The sequence below is a fragment of the Haliotis rubra genome, unplaced genomic scaffold (assembly GCF_003918875.1).
Source record: "Haliotis rubra isolate DU_JTF1 unplaced genomic scaffold, ASM391887v1 Scf615, whole genome shotgun sequence".
Classification (NCBI taxonomy): Eukaryota; Metazoa; Mollusca; class Gastropoda; order Lepetellida; family Haliotidae; genus Haliotis; species Haliotis rubra.
Genome location: NW_025767319.1, coordinates 503,543 through 528,856, shown reverse-complemented (window position 1 = coordinate 528,856; position 25,314 = coordinate 503,543). Strand labels below are relative to the sequence as shown.

Here is a 25,314-nt window from a genome sequence, read left to right as displayed (position 1 = left end):
TTTACACCACCTGTATTATTAGCATAAATGTAAAGACTATTTCAGATTTCTGTTGTTGAACTCTGAAAAAATCTTAAGTTGCTGTTTTGGTACCGAATTCTCTCCTGTAAACTGCCCTTTAAATGCATGGGAATGTTAAATCGATTGAAATAAAAATTAGGTAGACTATAGGCGAGTTGATATATTGACAACATAGTACATTTATCACCTTTATAAAGATATTAAGGCTCAAAAGCATTTTTCTAGCATTTCCGACAGTACTTTAGTCAGATGTTCCTGCTACATGAGACAAGCTAGTCAGATGCTCCTGCTACATGAGACAAGCTAGTCAGAGACTCCTGTTACATGAGACAATCTAATCATGACCTACCAGTGGTGATGTGTTGTCAGCACAGCATTCAGTAACACACCCTCTTCCTTCACAGCCGAGACTATCTGAAATACAGACCTCACTAAGGCATATTGTTGCATGCAATTTGGGATCAGCATTTGACATTCCGTCAAAAGATTTCTCTATGCCATACTTTTTAAATCACAAGATTGTCATCACTTCTCAGATAATTATATTACACGAAGTCCCTTTCCACAAAGACTCCATGCTTGTTATGTGCTGAACATATGACAAACCAATCAGAACGCTCGTAATGATTGCTGTGCTTTGATAAAAATAATCCTGAGTGCTTAAAATTGTTCATGGCATTATGTCATTGTTTAAAAAATCATGAAAAATACATATCGTCATATTGAAACTACAAAGAATGTAGCTAACAGAATTGTTTTGCCTCGTGTAGTTTTTAGTAAGGATAATGCCATGGACGTGAGAGATTCAAATACATGCACATGCGTTTGTTTACATAACTGCTCTCATGTGTCCAATTGAGTGTATTTCTGACGATCTTGCAGGTTTATTTTTTAGATTGTATTTTAAAGTCATTTTTTTAGTATCTGCTTTGGGATTTAATGAAGCTGACAAAAATGATCATTTTGGGGGCATATTCAATAAAACAAATCCCATTTGCAATTCTTAAATCCTATTTAGAAACATACATTTGGAAATATAAGCTGAACAGCTGGTAATAATTAAGTTTGAATATGTCTTTAACAAATATTTTTCTCTCCTTCTTTTAGTTGTTTCAAAGAGGTTCAATTCTTTAAAATATGTAATTAAACAAAACATTTTATGCCGCACTAAGCAATATTCCAGCTATATGGCAGCGGTCTGTAAATAATCGAGTGATCAACAGCTTGAGCATCAATCTGCGCAATTGGGAACCGATGACATGTGTCAACCAAGTCAGCGAGCCTGACCACCCGATCCTGTTATTCGCCTCTTACGACAAGCATGGGTTACTGAAGATCAATATTCTAACCCAGACCTGCACGGGTGCTTCGATGATATTAAGTGCCATTGGAATCAAGCAAGAATAGAGTTATCCTTCTTGTTTAAAGTAGTTCTGATGTTCATGCGCTAATATGAAATCCTTCCAGACGGGCAAGAGTCGCTATTCGGCTTGTCCCGCAATAACATGAGTTGGTCAAGAATGGAAGTATATACAGACTTTTCAGTTTGTTGCCCTTGCCTATTACATTACACTGACATACACTTATGATACAGGAAATGTTTATTGAATTATCCAACTCAAATTCTGATTTTGTTTCAAATCATTGACATCAACATGTGGTTGATTAATCACCAGAATGATGGGTGAAATGTGTAAATCTAATTAGCAGATCAGTTGTTTATTTTGTCCAGCAGACTCTCTTTTGGACGCGAGTGACCCAAGCAGTTTTAGAAATAACATCTTTAAATACTGACACACATCGTGGTAGTTTTTACTCATGATAAACTCTTAACAATTTCACCAAGTTTTGACAAGTGTCCAGTCATCAAGGTATTCTAGGTAAGCATAATATTAAAAGTCATCAGAAATGTATGTTTTGCACTATTTAACACTAAGTATATAAGTGTCAGCTCCAAACAGACCTTCTCTGGTTCAACTGGATCGACTGCAGCACACTGTTTGGTGTCTTCATCAATCAGGAGGTACATATAGTTATCCTCAAGCGCTGGGATTAGTTTCACTCTCATGTCGGACTGGGATATTAACAGTTCTCGGGAGTGACAATTTCTACACAGCACCTTCTGGGGTAATGGCTTAACTGCAACAAAAAATAGAATGAAACCAACTGTCTTTGGTCTATTAAGACATAGGATAAGTTAAAGTCAGATGAGAGTATATTTTTGTGGAATAGAAATTAAAGGGGCACTGATTTATGGCTTCTACCCAGTGTCTAACACTGTCTTATTAGCTGCTGCGAATAACTGGCTCACACAACTTAGAAATTTGAATGTAGAAACTAAGCAAGAGATTACAAAAAGGTAAAATACCATCAAAAAGAAGTAAGAAAACACATGTCTGAAATATTTTGTTAATGCTCAAATAGGTCATCATTAAGCTACTAATATGATGAAACATTTTTATCAGACCATAAGCATGCATGATTTAAAAGTGTATTATAACTTAACAAGTCAGAGAGAGTGATATATTTACAAAATGACCCCCTGAAAATTCTCTAGTCAGTCAGGCCAGTGACTGGAGATTTACTGGCCCGACTGGATTTTTACTAGTGGGCCAGTGGCTATTTTGCAAAGTGTAACTACCTGACATTATTCATATAACCTTTTGGTTGTAGTTTACTATACCCACAATTTGTTTTCATTCTTTTGTTTTAGGAATTTAGAAATGAGCTCCAAAACATGATGCCACACACAAGGATGCCTAGATTTCCCAATGAATTCCCAGATAAAGCTGTATTTCATCTTTGTTGATTAATATGAGGATATGTCCTTATACTCTAAAACATGATTACAGTTAGCACAACATAGATTGTGAACCACTATGATTACTGGAATACCATCAGTGTGTGCACAGGGAAAAAACAATATCAAAGACAACAACCAATCCCTGTGCAAAAAAAAATAAAAATAATAATAAAAACCCACCCCAAAACACTATCCCAAATAGTGATGAAAGGGTTGCATTATCATGTAAACTTCATTTATCTAACCAATGACTTTTAGCAGGGGTGCCATAGATTTTAACTCTAGAGAAAAGATCTGAGAATGTTAAATCTTTATTACTGAGGATCGAGGGGACACTAACATACACCACTTGGGCTATGAACACATTTCACGGAATGCCACACCCTGAAACAAGGTTTGCTACCCTCTCGTCTACACTGACTTGACCCACCTCGACACATGCATTATACAACACACAACGGTGGTATAACTGAAGTTAGTGACTCAGTCATGTCAATAGGCCAGCTGACAGTCTTATCACTTAAAATATCATTTCCAATTCCTATGATGTTCAACAGGAATGCAATATTAATGACCTGGGGCTCCTTTCACAAAGCAACCAGTTTACTAAGGTTAACCGTAACTCCTATTCTTTAACATTGCACTAAGGTTACCTTAGTGACTTAGTGACTAAGTGAAAGCACCTTAGTGCTTTGTGGCCTTGTTTAGCTGGTTGATGTTGTCAGTTTAACACTTTTAAATTCACATTAATATAAAAGCACATCCTTTCATGTCTTCAAAATGTGCTTTCAGTAAAAAGTAAAGAACATTAATTTTTCTGAACTTACTTAAGATAAAATCCTTTATTGATTAAGACTCTATCAAATAACTAGACTGGATTCTGAATTTACCCAGGTAAGTATGTAAGATCATGTCTACTGCAGTACAGACTATATATCGATACCTGTTGAAATAATAAAGGCTCCATGTTACAGCAAGTTATACACTGATATACTCACTGTACAAAGTACGTATACCACATATAAAGAAGATATAAATAAAGTTACAATACCCCTTTGTCAATGCAGATTTACACACGTCAAAGTTTAGTACACGGTACCGGGCGTAACATACAAAGGGAGATAACTCTTGCGAACAAAACATTCCATGACAAATCAATTTCGCTCAAACACCACAACCTTCTGTCTTGTTTGACTGCTTCTATTGCGAAAGACAGCAGATTTCAGCAACGGCATTCAGACGAATACATCCTTACCGTTTTTGTTTTTAAGAATAGCGGCAATTCTTACTAAGCGTGCGCCTGCTCTGTTCATACTGTTTCTGCCGTCTGTGCAGACAGCGCCGGTGATATTACTTTTTGATACCTGTGTATAAAGATACCCTTATTTCGGGATGCGGTGTGTATGTAAGTTTTTTACGATCTATTATCCATTTCAAAGTCCACTACGCGGGTGTTTTGTTGACATGTGTTTCGGCAGTTGTAAGTAACAAATATATCAAAGAAAGATAAGCACTCATGATATTAGTTTTCTCTGGGTCCTTTTCTCCTTTTGTGACATTTAATACGAATACAGATCGTTTAAAATAGAAGTGTCTTCCTGATGTGTAGGGCATATATGTAAAGATAACACAGCGTACTTATGTATAAGTAAATCTTCCAAAAACACTTAAACATGTAGTATAAATAATTAAGTGTGATGATAAAAATACTAATATTCCGGTGTAACACTTATAATTACCACCTCGATCGTTCATGAGGTAAACAAACATGTGGAGCTAATGAATGCATCATGCCCAGACGTAATTCATGGAACCTTTCAGGAAATGATGACGTTTTAAAAGTCAACAATTAGGTACACCATCATTCAGCGAAACATGGTTCAGTGTTATTTATTATTGAGACGTACGTCATTGTAAATGGCTATGTGTTGTGATGCAATTTTACTGTAGCAATATCTCCTAGGAAATAGCGCTTGTCCTAACCCCAAAACTGGTATTGACTTCCCGAATAGTTTACAATTGTATAATATATGCACAGTTAATACATATGTATAGCAAAACCTATATGTTCTACCGTCTATCTTCGCGCATCGTTGACATCTTTCGAAGAATCAACCGTCTCAACAGTACCATTCCAAACCCTCTGTTGGTACAAAAAGTAGATTTACCTACTCAGTAGACACACTGAAATAACAGTCGAAACACATGCCCCTTATGCCAAACCCTTTCTACCCGACACAATAAATTTATGGAATGCCCTACCAAATTCCAAAGTCATGCAGTCTCAAAGAATTTTAAAACCTAATTACAAAAAAACAAAAACAAGATTTATATTGATCTTAATTATGGCTCTTGTTCTTGTCAAATCGTTCATTGCTGCCTCAGGCTCGGATCTAGCGACCCAAACACCGATACGTATATACAGACATTTAATAAACAGTGTATGTTGCTCTTGTGGATATCAACTACCCGTTATAACCTGGATAATTTTTGAACGGAAACAAAGAATTTACTCCTTGTGATTGATTTATATTCCTACAATAGCTTGTTAGACACACACAACTGTAAGTCTCTAATTATGACTACTTAGAGAATAGTTGTATTTGATGTAATCTGTATATATTTATATGTACTTAAAAATATATTTATGCAATAGTCAATATCGATGACATCACATCCTCCATTTCATTTTAGATTTTATGTTGCATGGGAGCAGTGTTAACATAAGCAGTAATACTTCACCAATCCCAATTCATTTTCATACATAATAATAAAATATGTTTAAACCAAAATGACTTTCAAACTTCATAATAGTCAATAAAAATGTGTTATCATAATTACATATTCTTCTGAATAAATAAAATATTCAATGAACTATTTCTTCTGTGTAAATATAATCTTTGATAATCTATTTCATTAATCAACTCAAAAATGAACTATGCCTCCTGTGGGTACTGGGCTGGGCTGATCCCACTTTCATTGTAGGAATGTGGAATCACCACCTATGTGCACTGAACCATTAATTAATGTGTCTCACAAATGGGACACCGACCATTAACACCCATCTGCGGATGCATCAACAGCGCAGGTCTCACCCCCAAAGTATGTATGAGCCATAATCCCTTAAATTGTGGCGACCAATATATTGATGAAACCCTCAGACGCCTCAACATCACACATCAGTCCTGTAAACAAACTCGACCAGATATCTGCTATTTCCGAACACATCAGCAAGAAACAAGACTATACTAACTTGTGGAAAACTATCCGAATCTGGTCCACAAACTGCCGCCATGGAAGCTACAAAAATTAAGCTATGGACAACAGGAAATATCCAATGAACTATGACCAGGGAACTAATCTTCCTGGCGCTTGGGTGTTGTTGATTTCATTAACTGTGTCTCTATCCATCCAGCTGGTTTCCGTGTCTATCAACAATCACTGCTCATTACCCCCATTGTCCTCACCTTTTGTCCATTGCCAATCAGTGCGTATTGGCTATCAGTACTAATTAACATCTGGTTTTATTCCTGGCTTCAATTTGCTATTACCAATCAGAACCAATTAACTTCTGTCTTCCCTTGTTAGGTGGCCACCTTTATATCTTATCACTGTTGTTGTGCATATATAAAATCTCTGCTTCCTAAAGATAAAGTAAAGAATACACTCCGACACGTCATAATACAGAAGTTGACATCCACAAATTTCCCCCCATTTCCGGCTTCTAAATCCCAATGCCTTTTCGCGCAAGCGATTTCAATTCCTCGTCCACAATTTGACGAACAGCAGCAGATTCACAAGTTCTAATACTGTTTTTGAAGACATTTTGAGATTATATATACGTGCTTGGGTAGCACGTAACAGTTCTTCATCAGAAGAATTATTTTCGTCAGTCATCTTCCCATGACACAACAAAGTTCGCATTCGAAATGGCCTTTTCAATCAGACTTCTTGCAAAGCATCTTGCTTAAACTTACTTTGCGTCAAATATATACGGTCATCACTGTCGTCATTTATTGCTACCTTCGTACCTGTCTCCATTCAATCATTCACGCGTATTGAAAAAAGGATGGTTTGTGGGTTATCTTAAACGTCAATAGTTCGAAACGTGTAGCAATTTGCACGTGTTCTATGGTGTCTGGTATATACTGAAACTAGTTACGATATTTCGAATGGCGAAATAGAATTTAGAGGCTCCACAGACACGCGCATATAATTGTCTCGGCCTAGTCCTAGGACTAAACTTCGTTGACAACTTCGTGGTCAGACTCTTCAGCGTTTGTTCTGTAAATATATACGTACCATTCCAGAGAAAATTTGTAGATGACATTACTGATGATGTGCTGCAATAAAAGCGAAACTTGAGCGACGTCTGTTGACGTCTTATCTAAGCTGAGTGCAGTGGGATCACACTCATATAATATATCCCTTTAGAAACGTTTATTTAACTGATCGAGAGAATACTATTGATGATGAACTGGCTTCACTAAATCCTTAAGTACGATTATCAACTAGATGAATTTAAAAAATATGACTTTAAAAATCCACTGTGGAATGTTATATTGTTGGAACATATTTTATTGACGTTGTATGTATAGATAACACATGTGTTATGACTTAAGGCACTATTTGATTTAAACATATTTATTTTCCAAAACACTAAGCGGTGAAAACCGCTCCGGGATACAATGGAAGAGTAAACATGTCATAATGAAAGTACAGTGTGAATGATATATGATACAAAAACGAATTCATTGGTGAATCAAATTTTGAAGCACTATTTAAATATATATCCTCAGAGAATGTGGCACTTATGTGTTCAGATCACCTTTTGGCCTAACATACCCAAAATTTGTTTCATATGATATAATAGTTTTTATCACTGCCGTCCGAACATATTTTTACGTCACACATACACTGTAAATTCTTCAATGATTGCTTGTGTTGGAATAAAATTATGTTATATAGATCTAGATCTAATAGTTTTACATTACTAGTTTAAAATTCACAATTGTTCATCCGATAATTGAAATAACAATGGGTGCTCTTAGCCATAACACGAGAATATAGATCTACCTTAATGTATAAGCCTATGTAGATGGCAGCTGCCATTTTGCTATTCAGACTGAGTGTCGTCTGCTTAGTGTAGGAAGGGAAGTAACTCTAAATCACATCCGCTTCGTCCTGCTTGACTGGTACGACGATTCTATGTCTCTTCTTGTCGCTGCTTTAACCTCGTTCTGCGAACTCCTCTCCGGTTGTTGGAAGACAGCAATGGCTAAAGCAGGAAGTTGTTTCTTCAGGATCGGGTAAAACAGATACACATCTCACATACTAGATTATCTGAGCTCATGTAACTTTTGTAAACGACTTGCATATTCTCCCTAAATGTAGATTGTCCAATATTTATTTTGTTTGTTGGAATAATGTTCAGTTATACACCAAAACTCCAGTTTAAACAGCCAGAGACCTAGAACATTAAAAGAAATTACATTTACGTCTTTGAACCAGCGTATTCGGTAGCTCTCGCTCTTATGACATGTATGTAGGAAGTACAGATTCTGATTAAAGACCACCAATAAACAGATTGAAATGAAAGTGAAAGTAGATTTTCCAAAATATACATAATGATAACTGTTGGCGGGTGTGTAGTGTGTTGAGAAAACAGACATAAAGTTGGTGTTCATTGTACAGCAGGACTGCATTTAATAACATAACATCTATCCTTAGCAAGGAACACATACCCTAATCGTGTGTATTGCAGGTACTTTATATACCCCGGATACCTGCTTGACAACAATGCAAGAATCTGTATCGAAACGTCAAATCACCTGAATAATGAAGTTGTTCATCCATAAAAGTTTGTCCTTATCTTTCTCTACCCAGGGGCTTCATTGTCATTGTATGAAATAATCCAAAAACCCTGCCAGACATCAGGGCTGGTAACTTCAAAATGTTACGAGACAGACAATTACTCATATGTATGTTTACCAGACAATTGACCTGGCTAGCTGTAAATTTAGACTGTCTCAGGCGGTTGGACAGGCCTTATTTCATACACTGCCATTGTGTATGCTACAGGTACTTTCTATACACACGGACACGGGTGGGATACTATTACCATCAGAAAGAGATAAAGAAGGCCAGAGAGAAGTTGGAGGGAGCAGACCATTCCAACACAGAACCTACCCTGTTCAATGGTAAACAAGGACGGCTGTGTGAGAGGCACAGAGTATATATTTATTTGCTGTTTTTTTGGTTTCAGTGATCACTGAAACCAAAATTTACATATGACAATTCCAAATTCTATTTATAGATACTTAAAATTCAAATTATTAATTTCAGTCATTAGTCTTTTTATAGTATAAATTCCATTTGTATTAAAATTCCTTATGTATTGATGCTAAAAATATTAATGTCATGAAATAAGACTATAACCGAGCCTCATGAAGTAAGGTGATATGTGCTACATGATAATGGAGGTAATTTAATACTCAGTTTTTTATTGTAGTATATATTGGCGAGTCAGAATGCACATTATATACACTTGTTAATGGAGGCATTTGTGACTTTGTCTTCATATTGTGTGTTTTTTTCATACTGTTCATGTGATTGTATATTTTGTTTAACAGTATTATTTATCAATTTATCTGTTGTTAGGTAACATAACATTGTCAAAATCCCTTTATGTACACAAGCTCTTTTGCTGCTCAACAGCTCTTCAGGTTTAATAAAAACTAGGCAAAGTCACTGGTAATGCATAATGGTAGTATCTATGTCGTCATCATGCATATGATATTACAGTCCGTTTGAATCAGAAACGGACCAATGAATTGCAAATTTTATCATTGTACAAAATTGCCACATAAATATAAATAGTACACATGTTTATCATTTACTAATACCCAACAGCTTTCTTATATTTGAAAATTTTCCAGACTCCACCAAAATAGTTGTTTAAGAAACTATCATCATTGAAAACGCAAAAGTTGTTATCTGTCGCGGCGGGGTGAAACCACAGAAATGGAACAGCCTGGTCATGGCGGGGGACATCTCAAAATCTATTCCGGGAGACCTGTTGGTTCCTCGTCTGTTGTAGTGTCATAGTCACGACTTAAAGGGATGACAAGTGGTGCTACAGTTGCCTGTTGTAAGCCATCCCGAGACCAGTAACCTTGTTCAGTGACGTTAGCTACCTTGTTGACACAGTTTTGCCACGTGATTTGTCGTGATTTTGTTAAGGGATTCCTTAACCATCGGTCCGTTTCTGACTCAAACGGACTGTAGTGACAGCAGAAGGAGACGTAAAATGTAGTCATAGGTGACAGAAACATTTTGTTTGTGATGTCATCATGTCTTTGATGTGTCAGTGCACTGGGTTGTTTGTGGTGCTGTTTGTGTATCTGTGTAATGCCAGGTTGAAAATGTATTAGCATGTCAATAAAGTACTACAGAAAGGTACAGGTGTAATCCATCAATTGTAGACTAGGTCAGTGACTTTAACTAGTACAAATATGAAGGTGCACAGTATCTAAGCTTCTTTGTGTGGAGACAGTGACATATTGAGTGGTGTTAAAAGTTGATAATCAGTATTTTAAGAATGAACTCTGATCATTGGACAAAGGGATATTTTCAAGTCAAGATAAGATAAATCAAGGCATGGTCTCCCATGATCTGAAGGTACAATGCCAGCTGTATTTGTATGAATCACTGCAGCTTTCCATATTTGAGGCAAATGTATTTTACACAGGGTGGAGTATTGATTGTCATTTTGATATTTTCACACATGAAATAAAATGCACACAATATTGTGTATTTTTGAAAAACTTTCAAATCTGATTGTTTACCCTCAAAAGTTATACAATGCATAAGGAAAATAATTGTTTTATCTATATTTTCATTTGGAACCCTCTTATTATAGTTTCTATAGAAAGAAGGTAGAGATCTATGAGGCGACCAGTCATTTTGAATGTCATATTTATAGCAATTACTCAAGTATTTCTTGTCAAGATATAATGAAACACTGTACATATTTAGTTTGTAGTGAGACTCAACATATACACCTGGAAAAATGTATTGCAACATGCAATATTTTTCAAAGACTCAGTATGTTACCATTAACTTTAGCAATGGAACTTAACAAAACCTCAGTTTAACTTCCCATGTGGATAAAATGACCCTCAACGAATGAATAAATGGCAAATCTAAATGCATAACACAAATTTGATGAAATTCTTTATCTTTATTTTTATTATATATGGTGTATAAGTGTGGTATTGTCAACAAACTAGACAAGTTAGGATTGAAGAAAGCATAATTAAAAAACATTAGAATATTCTGAGGCAGATTCAGAATGTTAATAAGCCTTGTTAATATGTAGTTACTTGTTTTAGTTTTATTTGTTAGTCATCAGTTTTTATTCGGAAAATATTTGTATATCAGTGCTGACATTAACTCTGTTATGCATTCACTGTGCAATTTTTCCACTTTTCCCAGTGTATGAAATAAGCCAAAAACCCAGCCAGATATCATGGCTGGTAACTTCAAAATGTTACCAGCCCAAAATGGATTTAACCAGACCAGACAATCCAAAGAAAATAACTCAATATTCTACTCAGATGTATGGAACATGTTATTGAAACTTTTGACCAGACACTGGCTAGCTGTAAATTTCGACCGTCCGTCAGAATTGGCCCTATTTCATACACTGCTTTTCCAGACAATTCTTTTTTTATTCTTTACATCAGATTTTCTTGTTTCCAGATCTGTCCATCCTTCCTATTCCCATGCTGTTAGATAATTATGCCTATCTGATCACAGACAAGGCTTCCAACATGTCTGTGGTGGTGGACCCTGGGGACCCAGAACCAGTGCAGGTAAACAGGTCAAGGTCATATCCATGACATTGAGTCATGGATTTCATGTCAATCCTTGCCGACATTGTGTCTTATATCAAACCCATCCTTGACAAAGTGTATTATAGAACATGCCCATCCTTGCCGTTGTGTATTGTAGAACATGCCCATCCTTTGACATTGTGTATTGTAGAACATGCCCATCCTTGACAGTGTGTATTATAGAACATGCCCATCCTTGCCGTTGTGTATTGTAGAACATGCCCATCCTTGACATTGTGTCTTATATTAAGTCCATCCTTGACATTGTGTATTATAGAATATGCCCATCCTTGACATTGTGTCTTATATTAAGTCCATCCTTGCCATTGTGTATTGTAGAACATGCCCATCCTTGCCATTGTGTATTGTAGAACATGCCCATCCTTGACATTGTGTATTATAGAACATGCCCATCCTTGACATTGTGTATTGTAGAACATGCCCATCCTTGACATTGTGTCTTATATTAAGTCCATCCTTGACATTGTGTATTATAGAATATGCCCATCCTTGACATTGTGTCTTATATTAAGTCCATCCTTGACATTGTGTATTGTAGAACATGCCCATCCTTGCCATTGTGTATTATAGAACATGCCCATCCTTGACATTGTGTATTGTAGAACATGCCCATCCTTGACATTGTGTATTGTAGAACATGCCCATCTTTGACATTGTGTCTTATATCAAGTCCATCCTTGACATAGTGTATTATAGAACATGCCCATCCTTGCCATTGTGTATTGTAGAACATGCCCATCCTTGACATTGTGTATTGTAGAACATGCCCATCCTTGCCATTGTGTATTGTAGAACATGCCCATCCTTGTATTGTAGAACATTGTGTATTGTAGAACATGCCCATCCTTTTGTGTATTGTGTATTGTGCATGCCCATCCTTGACATTATGTCATGGATGTTCAAGCCCATTATTGAAGTCACATGATATCACTGATATTGATATCATGCCCATGCCCATCCTCATTCTGTTATCAACATTCCTGTATAGATATGTGTTGTAAAATTCCTGTATAGATATGTGTTGTAAAAAAACTGTGGAGGACTCAGTATAACCAGATATCCAATTTGTCGGGGACTATATGACAAATGTTGGATAGATGAAGTTGCACTTTACAGTTGCTAGCCCACAACACTGGTTGACACTTTCCCTTCTTTGTTTCAGAAAGTTCTGACTGATATGAACATCACCCCTGAGGCAATACTCATCACCCATAAACACTGGTAAATACAGCACACTTTAGCAGACATTCCTTCACTGATTAGCCTTTTCTTTTCACGTCTGTCTGTTATTAGAAATTTATCCTGAGATAAGTTAAAGGATAGTGTATGAAGGCATTCAAAAATGAAGTCTGCTCTCTGTGTCTAGGGATCATAGTGGTGGGAACGAAGCCATGAAGTCTGCCTACCCAAATGTCCGGATCTTCGGAGGAACAGGTGACCATGTGCCCAGCATTACCAAGTTAGTAGCCTTTGTCCAACACAACCAAGTTAGTAACCACTGTCCACAACCACCAAGTTAGTAGTTTTTGTCCATCATCAGCAAGTAAGTAACCTTGTCCCAAATCCCCAAGCTAGCAGCCTTAACCATCATCACCAAGGCAGTAGTCTTTGAGAAAAAGCAAGGCAGTAGATTTCACTTGACATCACCGTTGCCTTACAGGCTGTAGCCTTTGCCCATCTCCAAGCCAGTAGCCTTTTCACAACATCACCATGGCACTAGCCTTTCCCTAAAATCCCCAGCAGCACAACCACTGTAGTATGAAGCTTGACGTCAATAGAATTTGACGTCATGGGGAAGAGTCCACAAACGTTTATGACTGATGGCCAAGGTCATGTTTGGCCCCACAGAAACACTGCATTTGCACAATGGAACGTCGTTGAGCAAGTACTGTTCAGGGCAAGGTGTTCATTGATGGTGTGGGGTTGCCTCTCACATGACTGTATACTTGAACTTGTGATAGACAAAATCTGAAAGGACAATAGTACAACACTCACATCCTAGACAGGGTTGTTGTACCACATTTCAATAACCATCCTCTGAACACAAGACCAGTCCTTATAGATGACTAGTGTTGTTGGTGATTTCTTGTGTCAAGAGCCTGTGGTAACTACCTTGGGCCATCAGGAGTCCAGATCTCAAAGATAAGTTCCTTTGCTTTTGTTAATGGTAACATGTTCTTACTATTAAAAGTATGGGGTGTTGCAATATTTTTATTCTATGTGTATATGTTATGTTCTTGTCACAGTTATCTAAATAGGAAATTTTCTTAAAGAAATAGTTTAAAACAAAAGGAATGCATTGCTGACTTGACATTTCTGCAGTGGTGTTGTGGATGGGGAGAAGCTGACATTTGGCGGTCTGAAGTTCACAGTCATGTTGACGCCTGGTCACACAGTAGGCCATGTGGTCTATCTTCTAGAAGGTCTTGGCTTTGAAGCTCCTGACTGCCTGTTTTCTGGGGATCATGTCTTCCTCGGTGGATGTGGTAGGTGGAGCATTGTTGTCTGTCTGTCTGGATCCTTGTTATGGAAATCCCTGAAATATACTGAACCACAAACAAAATGTCGCCTTTCAAAACCAAATGCAAGATTTTGTTCTTACAAAATGGTGTTTATATTATGATTGTATCATTTGTTAACATGTTTTTTATTCCAAATTGACAGTTATTATCAACATCAGTGTGTTTTCTGATGATAAAGCATATGGACCAAATGCACCTAAAAAGGTGGTAAAAGGTTCTGTATGACATTCGTGAAAATGCACATGCATATCGTGACAACCCTACCAATGAAAGCGAGTCCCAAACTCGCCTGAAATAATTTTTGTTTTGACACAATCACCATGGCATGACTTACGAGAGATCAGAGGAACCAAGCCTTGGGACGATTGCAAGTTGGCCAGACTGCAAGGAGGGTGGCCGATCACTTTAATGTTCATGTTAGGACAATCTACCAACTGCAGGAGTGGTATCAGGTCACTAACAGCATCCAAGACTGTCCACACAGTGGGCGAACTTCAGTAACATGACAACGTCAAGACAGATTGTGCGCCACCATCTGCAGGATTGCTTCCCCAGAGTGACGGAAGCAGCACGCCAGACCACTGGGACTCACAACAGACCCATCAGTGCCTATACAGTGCGTTGATGTTTGAGCGGGAAGAAACCTGTACTGTCACAGACCATATCATAGTCCTGTCCTCACCGCTCATCACGGCCCAAACCGACTGCATTGGGCAACTCAGCATCGAAATTGGCATTATCAACAATGGAGAACTGTGCTTTTTCTCATGAAAACCGATACTGTGTTTTGACAGTTGATGGCAGAGTGAGAGTATGGTGAAGGCGTGGGGAACTGTTTTCAAATGAGTTTATTGTTGAAAGAGAATTGTAGGGTGGTCCAAGCATCATGGTGTGGGGTGAAATCGGTCTGAACCAGATAGTTGGCACCGTGGTGTTCCGGAATCTCCATCCAGGACGAGGAAATGACATGACAGCTGCTCGCTATATTGACCAAGTCATAAGACCCCACATTGTACCACATTCTGGATGTTACAGAAATCACATCTGCCAGCAAGACAATGCTCGTGTCCACACAGCCTCAGTAACATTGGACTTCCTAAGACAACGTGGCATCCAAACCCTACAATGGCCTGCACTCAGTCCGGATTTGTGTCCAATAGAACACCTTTGGGACGAGATTCAAAGAAGACTGCATGACCTCCACCCAAGGCCGACAACTGCTGGTGAACTCAATCCGGCATTTCACAGAGAATGGACCCAAGTGCCTATGGCCTTCAGCAACCAGCTAATTCATTCCATGTACAAACGATGCAATGCTTTTTATTGATGCCCATAGAGGCCACACACAATACTGATTTTTGAGTATCTTAATGGTACCATTTTTGGTGATTTTGTTTGTGTGAACCCTAAATGTGAATCCTGAAAATGTGTTAACCATAATTGTCAAGTTTGAACTCAATTCTCAGTTTTGATTGTTAATTAGAGTGAATTAAACTGTGCTTTAAGAAACCACTATCGTTTTTTTGTTTGTGGTTCAGTATATATATAATTTGCTAGGCAGCTTACTGCACATTGACCACTGGATGTGCAGGTGGGTTCGGAGAGTTGGAATGACAATATCATGTCTCATCAATGTTGGCATTTTACTGTTCTAATCAAGGTAACAGTAATGCTATGTATTTGCTCAGAAATATTTAATATTTTTAGCTGTATATAAAAATAATGTAGCTTAGTAAGTGTTTGATTTCGTAAGTTTTATTACTATGTTTGTTTTGCTGTGCACTGTAATACGAGGAGTTATCTTCAGGTCGAATGTTTGAGGGTACGCCATCCACCATGCTCACGTCCCTCGACAAGATGTGTGAGCTGCATGACTCCACACTCATCTGGCCAGGTAAGATATTCTGGATTATATACAGTAGGAACATTCTATATTACATATACATTTATGAAGAAGAAATAAATAAATAAATTTCTTACAGTCATTTGGATGAGCCAGTACTAACTCATACATGTTGCAATCCCAGTTGCGTAGATCGATGCTCATGCTGTTGATCACTGGATTGTATGGTCCAGACTTGATTATTTACAGACCGCCACCATTTAGCTGGAATATTGCTGAGTGCGGTGTGGAACTAAACTCCCTCATTTATAGATGTTGGATTGACTTATCAAAGGATAATAGTAGATGCAGGTGATATGTTTATTTGTGAAACTCTTGATGGTAAAACCTGCATAAATTAGGACACATCATGTGCACGTAGTCGGTTGTCTCATGAAAGCTAGACTGTCCCAATCCTGTTTTGTCTATTGTATTATAATCTGCTCTTGTTACTATGTTAGTTCTATGGTAGCCTTCTGTTGTGTCGTTGAGACAACTCAGAGAATCTTCATGCACACCTATCACAAATTTGAATGTTGAAGAGCATTGAGAGTAGGTTCATTACACTTGGTTGAGATAGTGTACAAATCTAGTATGCAAGGTTGTCTCCCAATTTTAGAGACAGAGAAATAGCCCTACTCCACTGTTTGTTTCAGGACATGAGTATGCAACTGATAACCTGGAGTTTGCCTGCCATCTTGATAGTGAAAACTCAGATGCAGAGGTAATACCACACGTTGTTCATAAGAAAGTTAACAAAAAGTTAATGTACCAAAATGATAGACTCTATCTATAAAATTCAAGGGGAAATAATTTATGGATGTCAACTTTTTATTAGGAGGAGCACAATGTTTCAATGTATATGCTCCCATCATCATCAGGTAAATACCCTGGAATATTGTGGTCCTCATAATAAACACGTTAACATCCATTAATCCTGTCCCTCATGTTTATCACTTCTTAATGCCTTTCAAAGATTTTATGCAATGAAATTTCTTAGAATTAGTTGTAACCATGTGACATTTTATGCATTATACAGGAGAAGCTGAAGTGGGCTAAAGCAAAGCGAGAGCAGAAATCACCTACGGTATGTAAATTTATTGGAAGTATCTGAAACCTTTGTAGGTCACATGTTTGTGGTAGAAAAATTGTTTGTGACTTATTGTTGGGTAAGATTTGACAGGTGCTGTCTCCACCCCTTGCCAACTGTGATGTGAACTGTTGTTTCCTTGATAGAGGCCACGTGTCCTCTCTCAACATTAATGTGTGTACTACAGTTTGACAGAATAAACTAAAATCACAAAGTTATGTATTACAGTACTTTATCAGAGTGCAAGTTTGAACATATATTGATAATTGTTCCTTATCCTGACTCATGCTAATTATGCTTGTCTCCTTCCTCATGCGAATGACAGTGGAACACTTGAAATCCCTTGAAGTTCCCTTTTAAAAAAGCGGAAGTAAAATCACTCACCCAAGAGTAGCGTCCCTTTCCTCCCTTTGGCGCCCAAATGGTCACATGATGGGCCATATTTGTCACTCTCTCCTTCTTCACCCTTGAGGACGGTTGTGAGAGCACCCGGGTCCCTATACGGCACATATCCTTTTAACCGTGTGTTAACCACTGCTGCAGATGTTCATAATTCTAGTGAATTGCTGAACGTTTCTCAAGAGCAGGTCGATGTACCAGGGGTGAATGCCAGAGGCCATCGCAGATGAAGAAGGCCAAATCTTCATCTTCGCAGAAGAAGAAGGCTACTACCATGAAGACTTCAGCGAAAGTCTAGATGAGCTCTACACAGAAGACGAGGTCTTTCTCAGCCGAGATTGTTCCTCCGGAAGAAGCAGATGTTTATGATGATCTACCCATCCTCATACCTGAAGTCACCATCGACAGTAAGAAGACGAAGCCTGCTTCTACAGCTACATCGGCATTGGTATCAGCGCAGATATTGACAAGACCTGCTATCAACGCAGACATCAGGTACCAGAGATAGCAGAAGCGTCAACTCTTCACGAGTGCAGCGAGCCTTAGATGACGTCTCTTCAGTATCAGATGCATCATCCCTGCAGCAGTCTCTTCAGACAACGCAGAACTTCAACCTGGGACTGTTCATGCAACAGTTTACAGACCAGATGATGTCGATGATGGAACGTTGCTTCGCTCAGGAGAAGGCTGCTATGAAGACCGCTACAACGTCTACTAGCCTGCGTGAAGGTTCTACAGTCTCCCCACCACATCTGGATGAAGAGGGAAGCCTGCGCGAAGGCTCACGGACACGACGATCTTCCCCATCTGAAGTAGACGCCCCAGGGAGTGCTGCTAAGAAGTCTCCACGCAGGAAGGAATCGAGGCGTTCTCCGGAACCCTACAGATGTCGCAGATATGAGTCGTCATCTCCATCGGACTCTGACGCCCATCAAGAGCCTGCGCGATCGCGAAGACACTCCTACTGAGGGGAAGCTACGTCTAAGAATTCACCTTCGCGAAGGCCTAGAGAAATATCTCAAACCTCCAGGAAGGATTCAAGATCGCATCGGGATCGCACGCCTACGCGGTCGCGAAGCTCTTCATACAGATCATCCCATAGAGAGAGGGGAGATTACGTCAATCAGCCTTCGTGAAGGCTTAGAAAGATATCTCAAGACTCCAGGAGTAATACGCAGTCACACCAGGACCGTTCACCTGCACGCAGCTCTACATACAGATTTACATACAGAGACTCACGTCATAATGGATCTTCAGATAGGGAAATGTCTAACTTCACTGTCTGAAGTTAGAAGTGTGGAGAACTCTACTAACGCCAGCTCAGCATAGCAGACCCTCCGATGACAGTCGACCTGCGCGAAGGAATATTAGCTCTATAAGCTATCTCGGATGAAGGCCTGCACAAACGGTTACGTTTGCGAAGTTCTTTACCGTCAGAAGTATCAGCAGTTTAAAGCCTGGAGGATTCAACGAATGCCAAGCTTAGTGTTAGCAGTCCACGATGGAGCCTCCATGCAGTTTCAGCGTCTCAGCTGGAAGGATTCTAACACAGAAGTAGATCCAGTCGTTCTCCAGGATTCTACAGACTGCGCAGATACGGATCTTCCAACTCGGACCTTCATCAACCTGCGTGCAGGCACTCACGGGGAGGATTATAATCAAAGTCAACATGTCTCGCCGTTCAATGATAGCAGATTTCCCCTTCATCATACGGAGCCCTTCATGATACATCAGGGGTTGAGATTACAAGATCATCAGTGAATCCCGTAGTAGACTAGATGTTGGCTATGTCGGATCAAGGAGTGGCTGAAGGAAGAGACACACACCTGAAGTAACTATGTCAGATAACATTCGATGAAACACTGAAGATGAAATTTCATCACATGGGCTTACAAGATATCAAAGGGACAGTAAACAGCATTGTCGCAGTTCCTCAGCGAGACATCGGTTACGGTCAACTTTACAGAACGTCTGTATAAGATGACGACTGCAGTAAAGATTTCTGCTTACATTGATACTACGCGGCGAAGTTTTCGCGCGCTTCCACTCAGTCATCAAGACACATGTTCACTCATGTAACTCCGTCACAAGCCGAGTGTTGACGAAGAAATCAACGACTGCACAAGATTCTACAAGGATCATTTTCCTGCAACACTGGTGACATCACAGTCACATGCCAGGAAGTCGTCTACAGTTGTAAACAACTCTTTCAACGTGGGAAAGGCTCCATTTACAGTCCAGTTAGCAGGGTACAGCGTGGTTCGACTATCTTCACGGGTCATAGAGGACTTCTCCTGTCAGCAGATTTAATATTGGTTATCTGGGGACTTGCAGCGACAAGCGTGAGACGGTTTCTACTCGCAGCCGATCGACTATAAACAGACTTCACAAGGATGGCAGTCCCAGTACATCATAGATTTTTGCCGACATAGAGACGACGTATAATGCATCATCGCTGCATAATGTTCGGATTCTGGTGACAACATCTTCTTTACATATTACCGGAAGATTGATGAGACAAGCTTCAAGCCATGATTCCAGAATGGATCATCTCTCCGCTTCCATGTCGGACATGGCAAGGGCTCCTAGATCCACGTACCTACAATGTAGGACATGATTGTAGTAGATGGGTAGTATAATCTCCTTATCGGAGTTGGAACCAAAACAGGATCTTCAATTGCTGGGAATATGGCTCATCACACCACAGAATCACACAGTCGTCCCAGAGGATCGTTGGGTCAAGATACAACATATGATATCTCAAGCAATGCTCTCTCCGTTGACACTACGTGCTTGGCAAAGCATGCTTGGTCTACTCACCTCAGCTCAAGACATGACTCGCAGAGGGAGACTACAGCTGCGCCCACTACAAATATTTGTGAATGCCCGTCTCAACAGTCTGGATCCACTGATAGTAGCAGACAGTTTGAAACCATACCTCGTATGGTGGACTCGGAAGTCGAATGTTTGTGGAGGATCCTTTTTGTCAGAGCCGGTTTGCAACACTCATCTCTACGTAGATGCATCGCTACAAGGATGGGGTGCCCACCTCGACAACGAAGTGGCAGCAGGGAAGTGGTCGAGTCAGGATCAGAGTCTGCACATCAACTTGTTGGAGATGGAAGCAGTGATCAACGCTTTACAACACTGGTCCAGCGTACTAAAGAACGCAAGACTCATGGTCCACACGGACAACTCCACAGTGGCATTCTACATCAACAAGGATCAACAAGATCAATAAGTCTGCTACAACTCAGCTTTCTCCTGTTCATCATCGTCGACGACCTGAACATCTACATGAAGGTAGGCCACATTCCAGGAGCAAAGAATGTCATAGCAGACGCCCTATCTCATCCACTACAACCATCTCCAACGGAATGGATGTTACACCCAGAAGCTTTCCGGTTCATCATACAGACAATAGGATCTCCACTGGTAGACCTGTTTGCAACAAGCAACTACCAACATTCGCCTCTCCGATTCGATCCTCAGGCATGGGCCACAGCGCTTTAAGCATCTCATGTGAAGGACTAAATGCTTATGCGTTTCCACCTCCTGCACTACTACCACAAGTAATACAGAAAATCAAGCAGACGACAACGCTACAACTGATTTTGGTCGTGCCCTATTGGCCAGCGAGGGTATGGTTTCCCATCCTCATACATGAACTCGGAAGTCCAACCCTGAAACTACCAGAGTGGTCAACCTGCTCAGTCCATCCCCACACCAAGCAAGCTCACGGGAACCGCATTATTCCAGCTACACGCTGCGTGTGATCAAAGCTTGCCTGAAGACTAGAGGGTACTCCGCCAGAGCAGCGAAAGCAGTAACACTAGCTCTACAATCAACTCATCGCAACTGGCAGTGGCAGAGATTTGAATAGTATGCAAAGAGGAAAGGCTTTACAGCAGTAAAAGCAACCCATCCTCAAGTGGCTGAATACCTGTGTCATCTGCGACAGACGAGACACTTAAAAGGTTCAACACTCTCAACGTACTTGGCTACTCTCAGCACAGTTATCACCATGAAGACGGGTGTCAAGCTGACCAAAGTACCAGAGATACTGGCACTAATATGCTCGTTCAAGTTGGAAGACCAACAAAAGAAATTCAAGGCTCCTGCCTGGGATCTCAACATAGTTCTACAACATCTCACCAGTGATGCCTACGAGCCTCTAGAACGGACATCCTTTGAACTACTGACTCAGAAAATGCTGTTTCTGATCGCCCTAGCAACAGCAGCACGGATGTCAGAAATACATGCTCTGGACTTCGAACGAACACGATTTGAATCATCACATCGTGACGTCGTACATCTAGGACTGAGATGGTATTTCATTGCCAAGAACCAACTGCCCGGCCAGCCTGACAGACAGTTCCACATCCCAGCACTCTCTACAGTCCTTGGGCCACAGGATACACAGGATCTATCCTTATGCCCTGTCAGAGCACTAAAAGTCTACCTACAAAGGACAAAAATAAGGAGACGAAAATTCAAGCGCCTATTCATCCCCTTATCCACTGAGACGCCCACGGAAGTCTCTCTTACAACGATATCAATCTGGATGAGAGCCGTTATACTAAGGGCCTATAAAGCAGCAGGACTTGAGCCTCCACGAGCCTCCAATCCACATGAAGTCAGAGCCCTGGCGTCAAAACTTGCTCTGCATGGAAACTGCTCGATTACAACTATAATGGAGGGCTGCTTTTGGAGATCGAACACGGTGTTTGCCAACCACTACCTCAGAGACATTGCCACCGAAGACGTCTCAGGCATTCACCAGTTTGGGCCACTTGTTGTAGCACAACAACTAATGGTTCCACAAAGGCGCTGAGAAAATCTCACCCTTTTTATCACGTGACTTGTGAAAACCAACGCTCTGGAGAGGAAATGGTTAAAGTCCATGCACACGTCTAGGACAGACAAGCATGAGTGATAGACCCTGTACTTGTATAGGACATACTCGTACATGAAGAAGGGTCGCATCTCCACTTGATGCGTGCATCAAGAAATGGAGTTGCAATAGATAACTAATGGAAAATTAGTATATCTAAAATCCACACGAAAATGTCAGGAAAAGTTTTTTAAAAGGGAACTTGAAGGGATTTCAAGTGTTCCACTATCATTCGCAAGAGGAAGGAGACAAGCGTAATTAGCATGAGTCAGGATAAGTATAAAATATCAATTTTAGTCAGAAAATTACATTTTCCATGATATCCTGATGTCAAATGTTTATGTTACTTCAAGTGAGTGAGTGAGTATGGTTTTACGCCGCTTTTAGCAATATTCCTGCAATATCATGGTGGGGGACACTAGAAATGGGCTTCACACATTGTACCCATGTGGGGAATCGAACCTGAGTCTCCGGCGTGATGAACGAACGCTTTAACCACTAGACTACCCCACCACCCCATGTTACTTCAAGACAACAGGAAAACAACATGAGACTAAACAAGATAGAGAACATTATCCAATGCCCAGACAATTAGACAATTTATGTAACTGAGCATTAATACACAATAAACAAATATCATATCACTTCAGCCACGAAACATCAATTTGCATACAGTAAAATCTTGCTGACCAGGTACTGTGGTCCTTATAATCATCATTTTATGCCTGTGAACAAATTACAATATTACCTACACGTTAGTATTGATTTTAAGTTCTATAAATATATATATATCACAGGCCACAACACTGTTCATGAAGTTTTTGAAGCTATTTATCTTGGTTATCTACAAACACTGTCACAGTCTGAAGAGCTTGTTGTGAGACTTCAGCCCACTAGCCTGTTTGTCTTACATCTAAACATCTCCTCTGAAACCTCTTCAACAATGATGACCCCCATGTTTGTTCAAGAGATCCTTATCTGAAGACATGTAAATGTATTGCATGTCTTTCAGTGTCCTTCTACTGTTGGAGATGAAAAGAAGTATAACCCATTCCTGAGAACCGGTGAACAGTCTGTGCTGGCCCAAATGGGCATTTTAAACAAGGAGAACTTTTCAACCCCAACAAACCAAGTCAGGGCCCAGGCTCTGGGGGAAATCCGTGAGAGGAAGGACAAGTTCAAGTACAAACTGTGATCCTCGATGTTACAGCTGATACTGGTTTACTCCTCTGGACCAAACACCCTGTTGTACAAGGTTGTCTAAGTTGTTGCCTCACATGTTTTTTACATTAACACACATCAACTCTTTTTAGCCCAGAGACAGTTTTGTGCAACATGGAGCTGGCCCCAGGGGTCATCTCACAGCAATAGCATAGCAACATGTGGAGAATGAAATACGTCCAAGAACATGATTCTAGTGTTATGTTGGAAATGTAATATCTCTCATTTATTTTATACCAAAAGTGACAATGAATTTGATTATCCTTATGTTAGCAGCTTTATTTTTGTTAGATATTGATAAAATGGCACTGGGTTTTTTTTTGCTGCCTCAAAGTATCATTGATCTGGAAAAAGATCAAGTTTGAGCTTGCCTGTGTCAAAGGCTATGTAGTTGTGTACTGTTTTTCTGTCTACCTGTCTGTCCATACTTTAACATTCTCAACAATTAAAGCCCAAATATTTTAAAATAAGATTACAGCAGTAGTGTCTGGAAACTGATTACTATATACATGTCATAGCAGGTTAGAACTGGCCCCTAACAACCTATGCTGGTCATAAGGGGTGACTGATTGGATGGTCAGACTTGAAGACATGGATTGTTCCCTACAATCTAAGTCACTGGATTATCTGGACCAGACTGAAATATTTCAAAGCCACTTTCATATAGTTGGAATACCGCAAGAGTTCAGGGTTAGCTACACACAAAAAACACCTCCCATGGTACCTATATTCAAAATGTAATTTTTGTTCAAACACTGTTTCCATATTTGCATGAATCATGATGAAATTTTGTATGAAGTATGCAGTATGGAATATTTCCGTAGTGACCTTTCGACCCAGTGATGTGAACTATGCCAAAATGTTCATTTTTGAGTATATTTTTAGCTCCAGTTTTTAATAACACAGTTTTTTAATTCAGATAGGAAGCAGAGATGCCAACCATTGATTTTGGCAGAATCTTTAAGAAACCTTGCACCTAATTTCCCCCAAATGTTTGTATGATATTTGTTTTGTCAATTTTGAAAGAATCTTTAAAATACTTTGCACCTAATTCCGCAATATATTGAAGTTGGTTTTTTTCATGTTTTGTCGAAATAATAACTTCTCACATGTTAACTAGATATTGACCGACAGTATCAGTCAGTCATTGTCACAGGTACAGCCATATAATCAATTATTTGGATAATACCCTACTGCAGTTAATTTTAACTCCTCAAAACATGTCAACCTTTCACACACAAGACTCGATCCACTGCAGTAAGATATTATCCACTGCAGTAGCATATTATCCACTGCAGTAGGGTGTTATCCACTTATCTGCTGCATCCAGCAATGCAGCATCACAGTATTTGTACCCTATTTGTACCTTGTCAACATTGTGGTATTTGTACCCATTGTCCAGACCCTGTCAAGATTGTGGTATTTGTACCCCATTGCCCATCTGACATGTGTCGAGTTGTTATATGGTTAAACACTTGTCCAAATATGATGAACATTTCTAAGATATATGTTTTGGTCTTTTGTAAAACCTTCATAATATTTCATGTCTGTTTGCAAATGTGTT

General features: G+C 39.5%; 2 protein-coding genes across 4 annotated transcripts in view; one reads left to right on the top strand and one right to left on the bottom strand.

The window, feature by feature from the left end:
- LOC124256034 (hydroxyacylglutathione hydrolase, mitochondrial-like) overlaps positions 1 to 7,970 on the bottom strand; it is a 44,201-nt gene extending 36,231 nt beyond the window's left edge. The window contains exons 1-3 of one of the 3 annotated variants that reach the window (XM_046689962.1): positions 7,901 to 7,970; positions 1,985 to 2,160; positions 371 to 435 (exon numbers count right to left, since the gene is read on the bottom strand). In XM_046689962.1, the coding sequence (XP_046545918.1) occupies positions 371 to 435; positions 1,985 to 2,089 (170 nt within the window). In that variant the 5' untranslated portion in view covers positions 2,090 to 2,160; positions 7,901 to 7,970. Of the gene's footprint in view, positions 1 to 370; positions 436 to 1,984; positions 2,161 to 3,875; positions 3,921 to 4,079; positions 4,179 to 7,900 lie in introns of those variants that run through there. The other 2 variants (XM_046689959.1, XM_046689960.1) reach the window with 2 other exon arrangements.
- Positions 7,971 to 7,987: 17 nt separating this feature from the next.
- On the top strand, positions 7,988 to 24,207 carry LOC124256033 (probable hydrolase PNKD). The gene is made up of 10 exons (XM_046689958.1): positions 7,988 to 8,133; positions 8,906 to 9,024; positions 11,588 to 11,700; positions 12,905 to 12,963; positions 13,109 to 13,201; positions 14,065 to 14,228; positions 16,072 to 16,158; positions 16,803 to 16,870; positions 17,186 to 17,233; positions 23,542 to 24,207. Exons 1-10 carry the CDS (start codon positions 8,033 to 8,035, stop codon positions 23,722 to 23,724), a joined length of 1,035 nt encoding a protein of 344 aa, XP_046545914.1. The 5' UTR covers positions 7,988 to 8,032; the 3' UTR covers positions 23,725 to 24,207.
- The last annotated feature ends 1,107 nt before the right edge of the window (positions 24,208 to 25,314 follow it).

Coding starts and splice junctions, on each gene's coding strand:
- LOC124256033 (XM_046689958.1), top strand. CDS start 8,033: ATGTCTCTTCTTGTCGCTGCTTTAACCTCGTTCTGCGAACTCCTCTCC. Junction 13,202..14,064: donor CATGTGCCCAGCATTACCAA/GTTAGTAGCCTT, acceptor ACATTTCTGCAG/TGGTGTTGTGGATGGGGAGA. Junction 16,159..16,802: donor CTCCACACTCATCTGGCCAG/GTAAGATATTCT, acceptor TGTTTGTTTCAG/GACATGAGTATGCAACTGAT.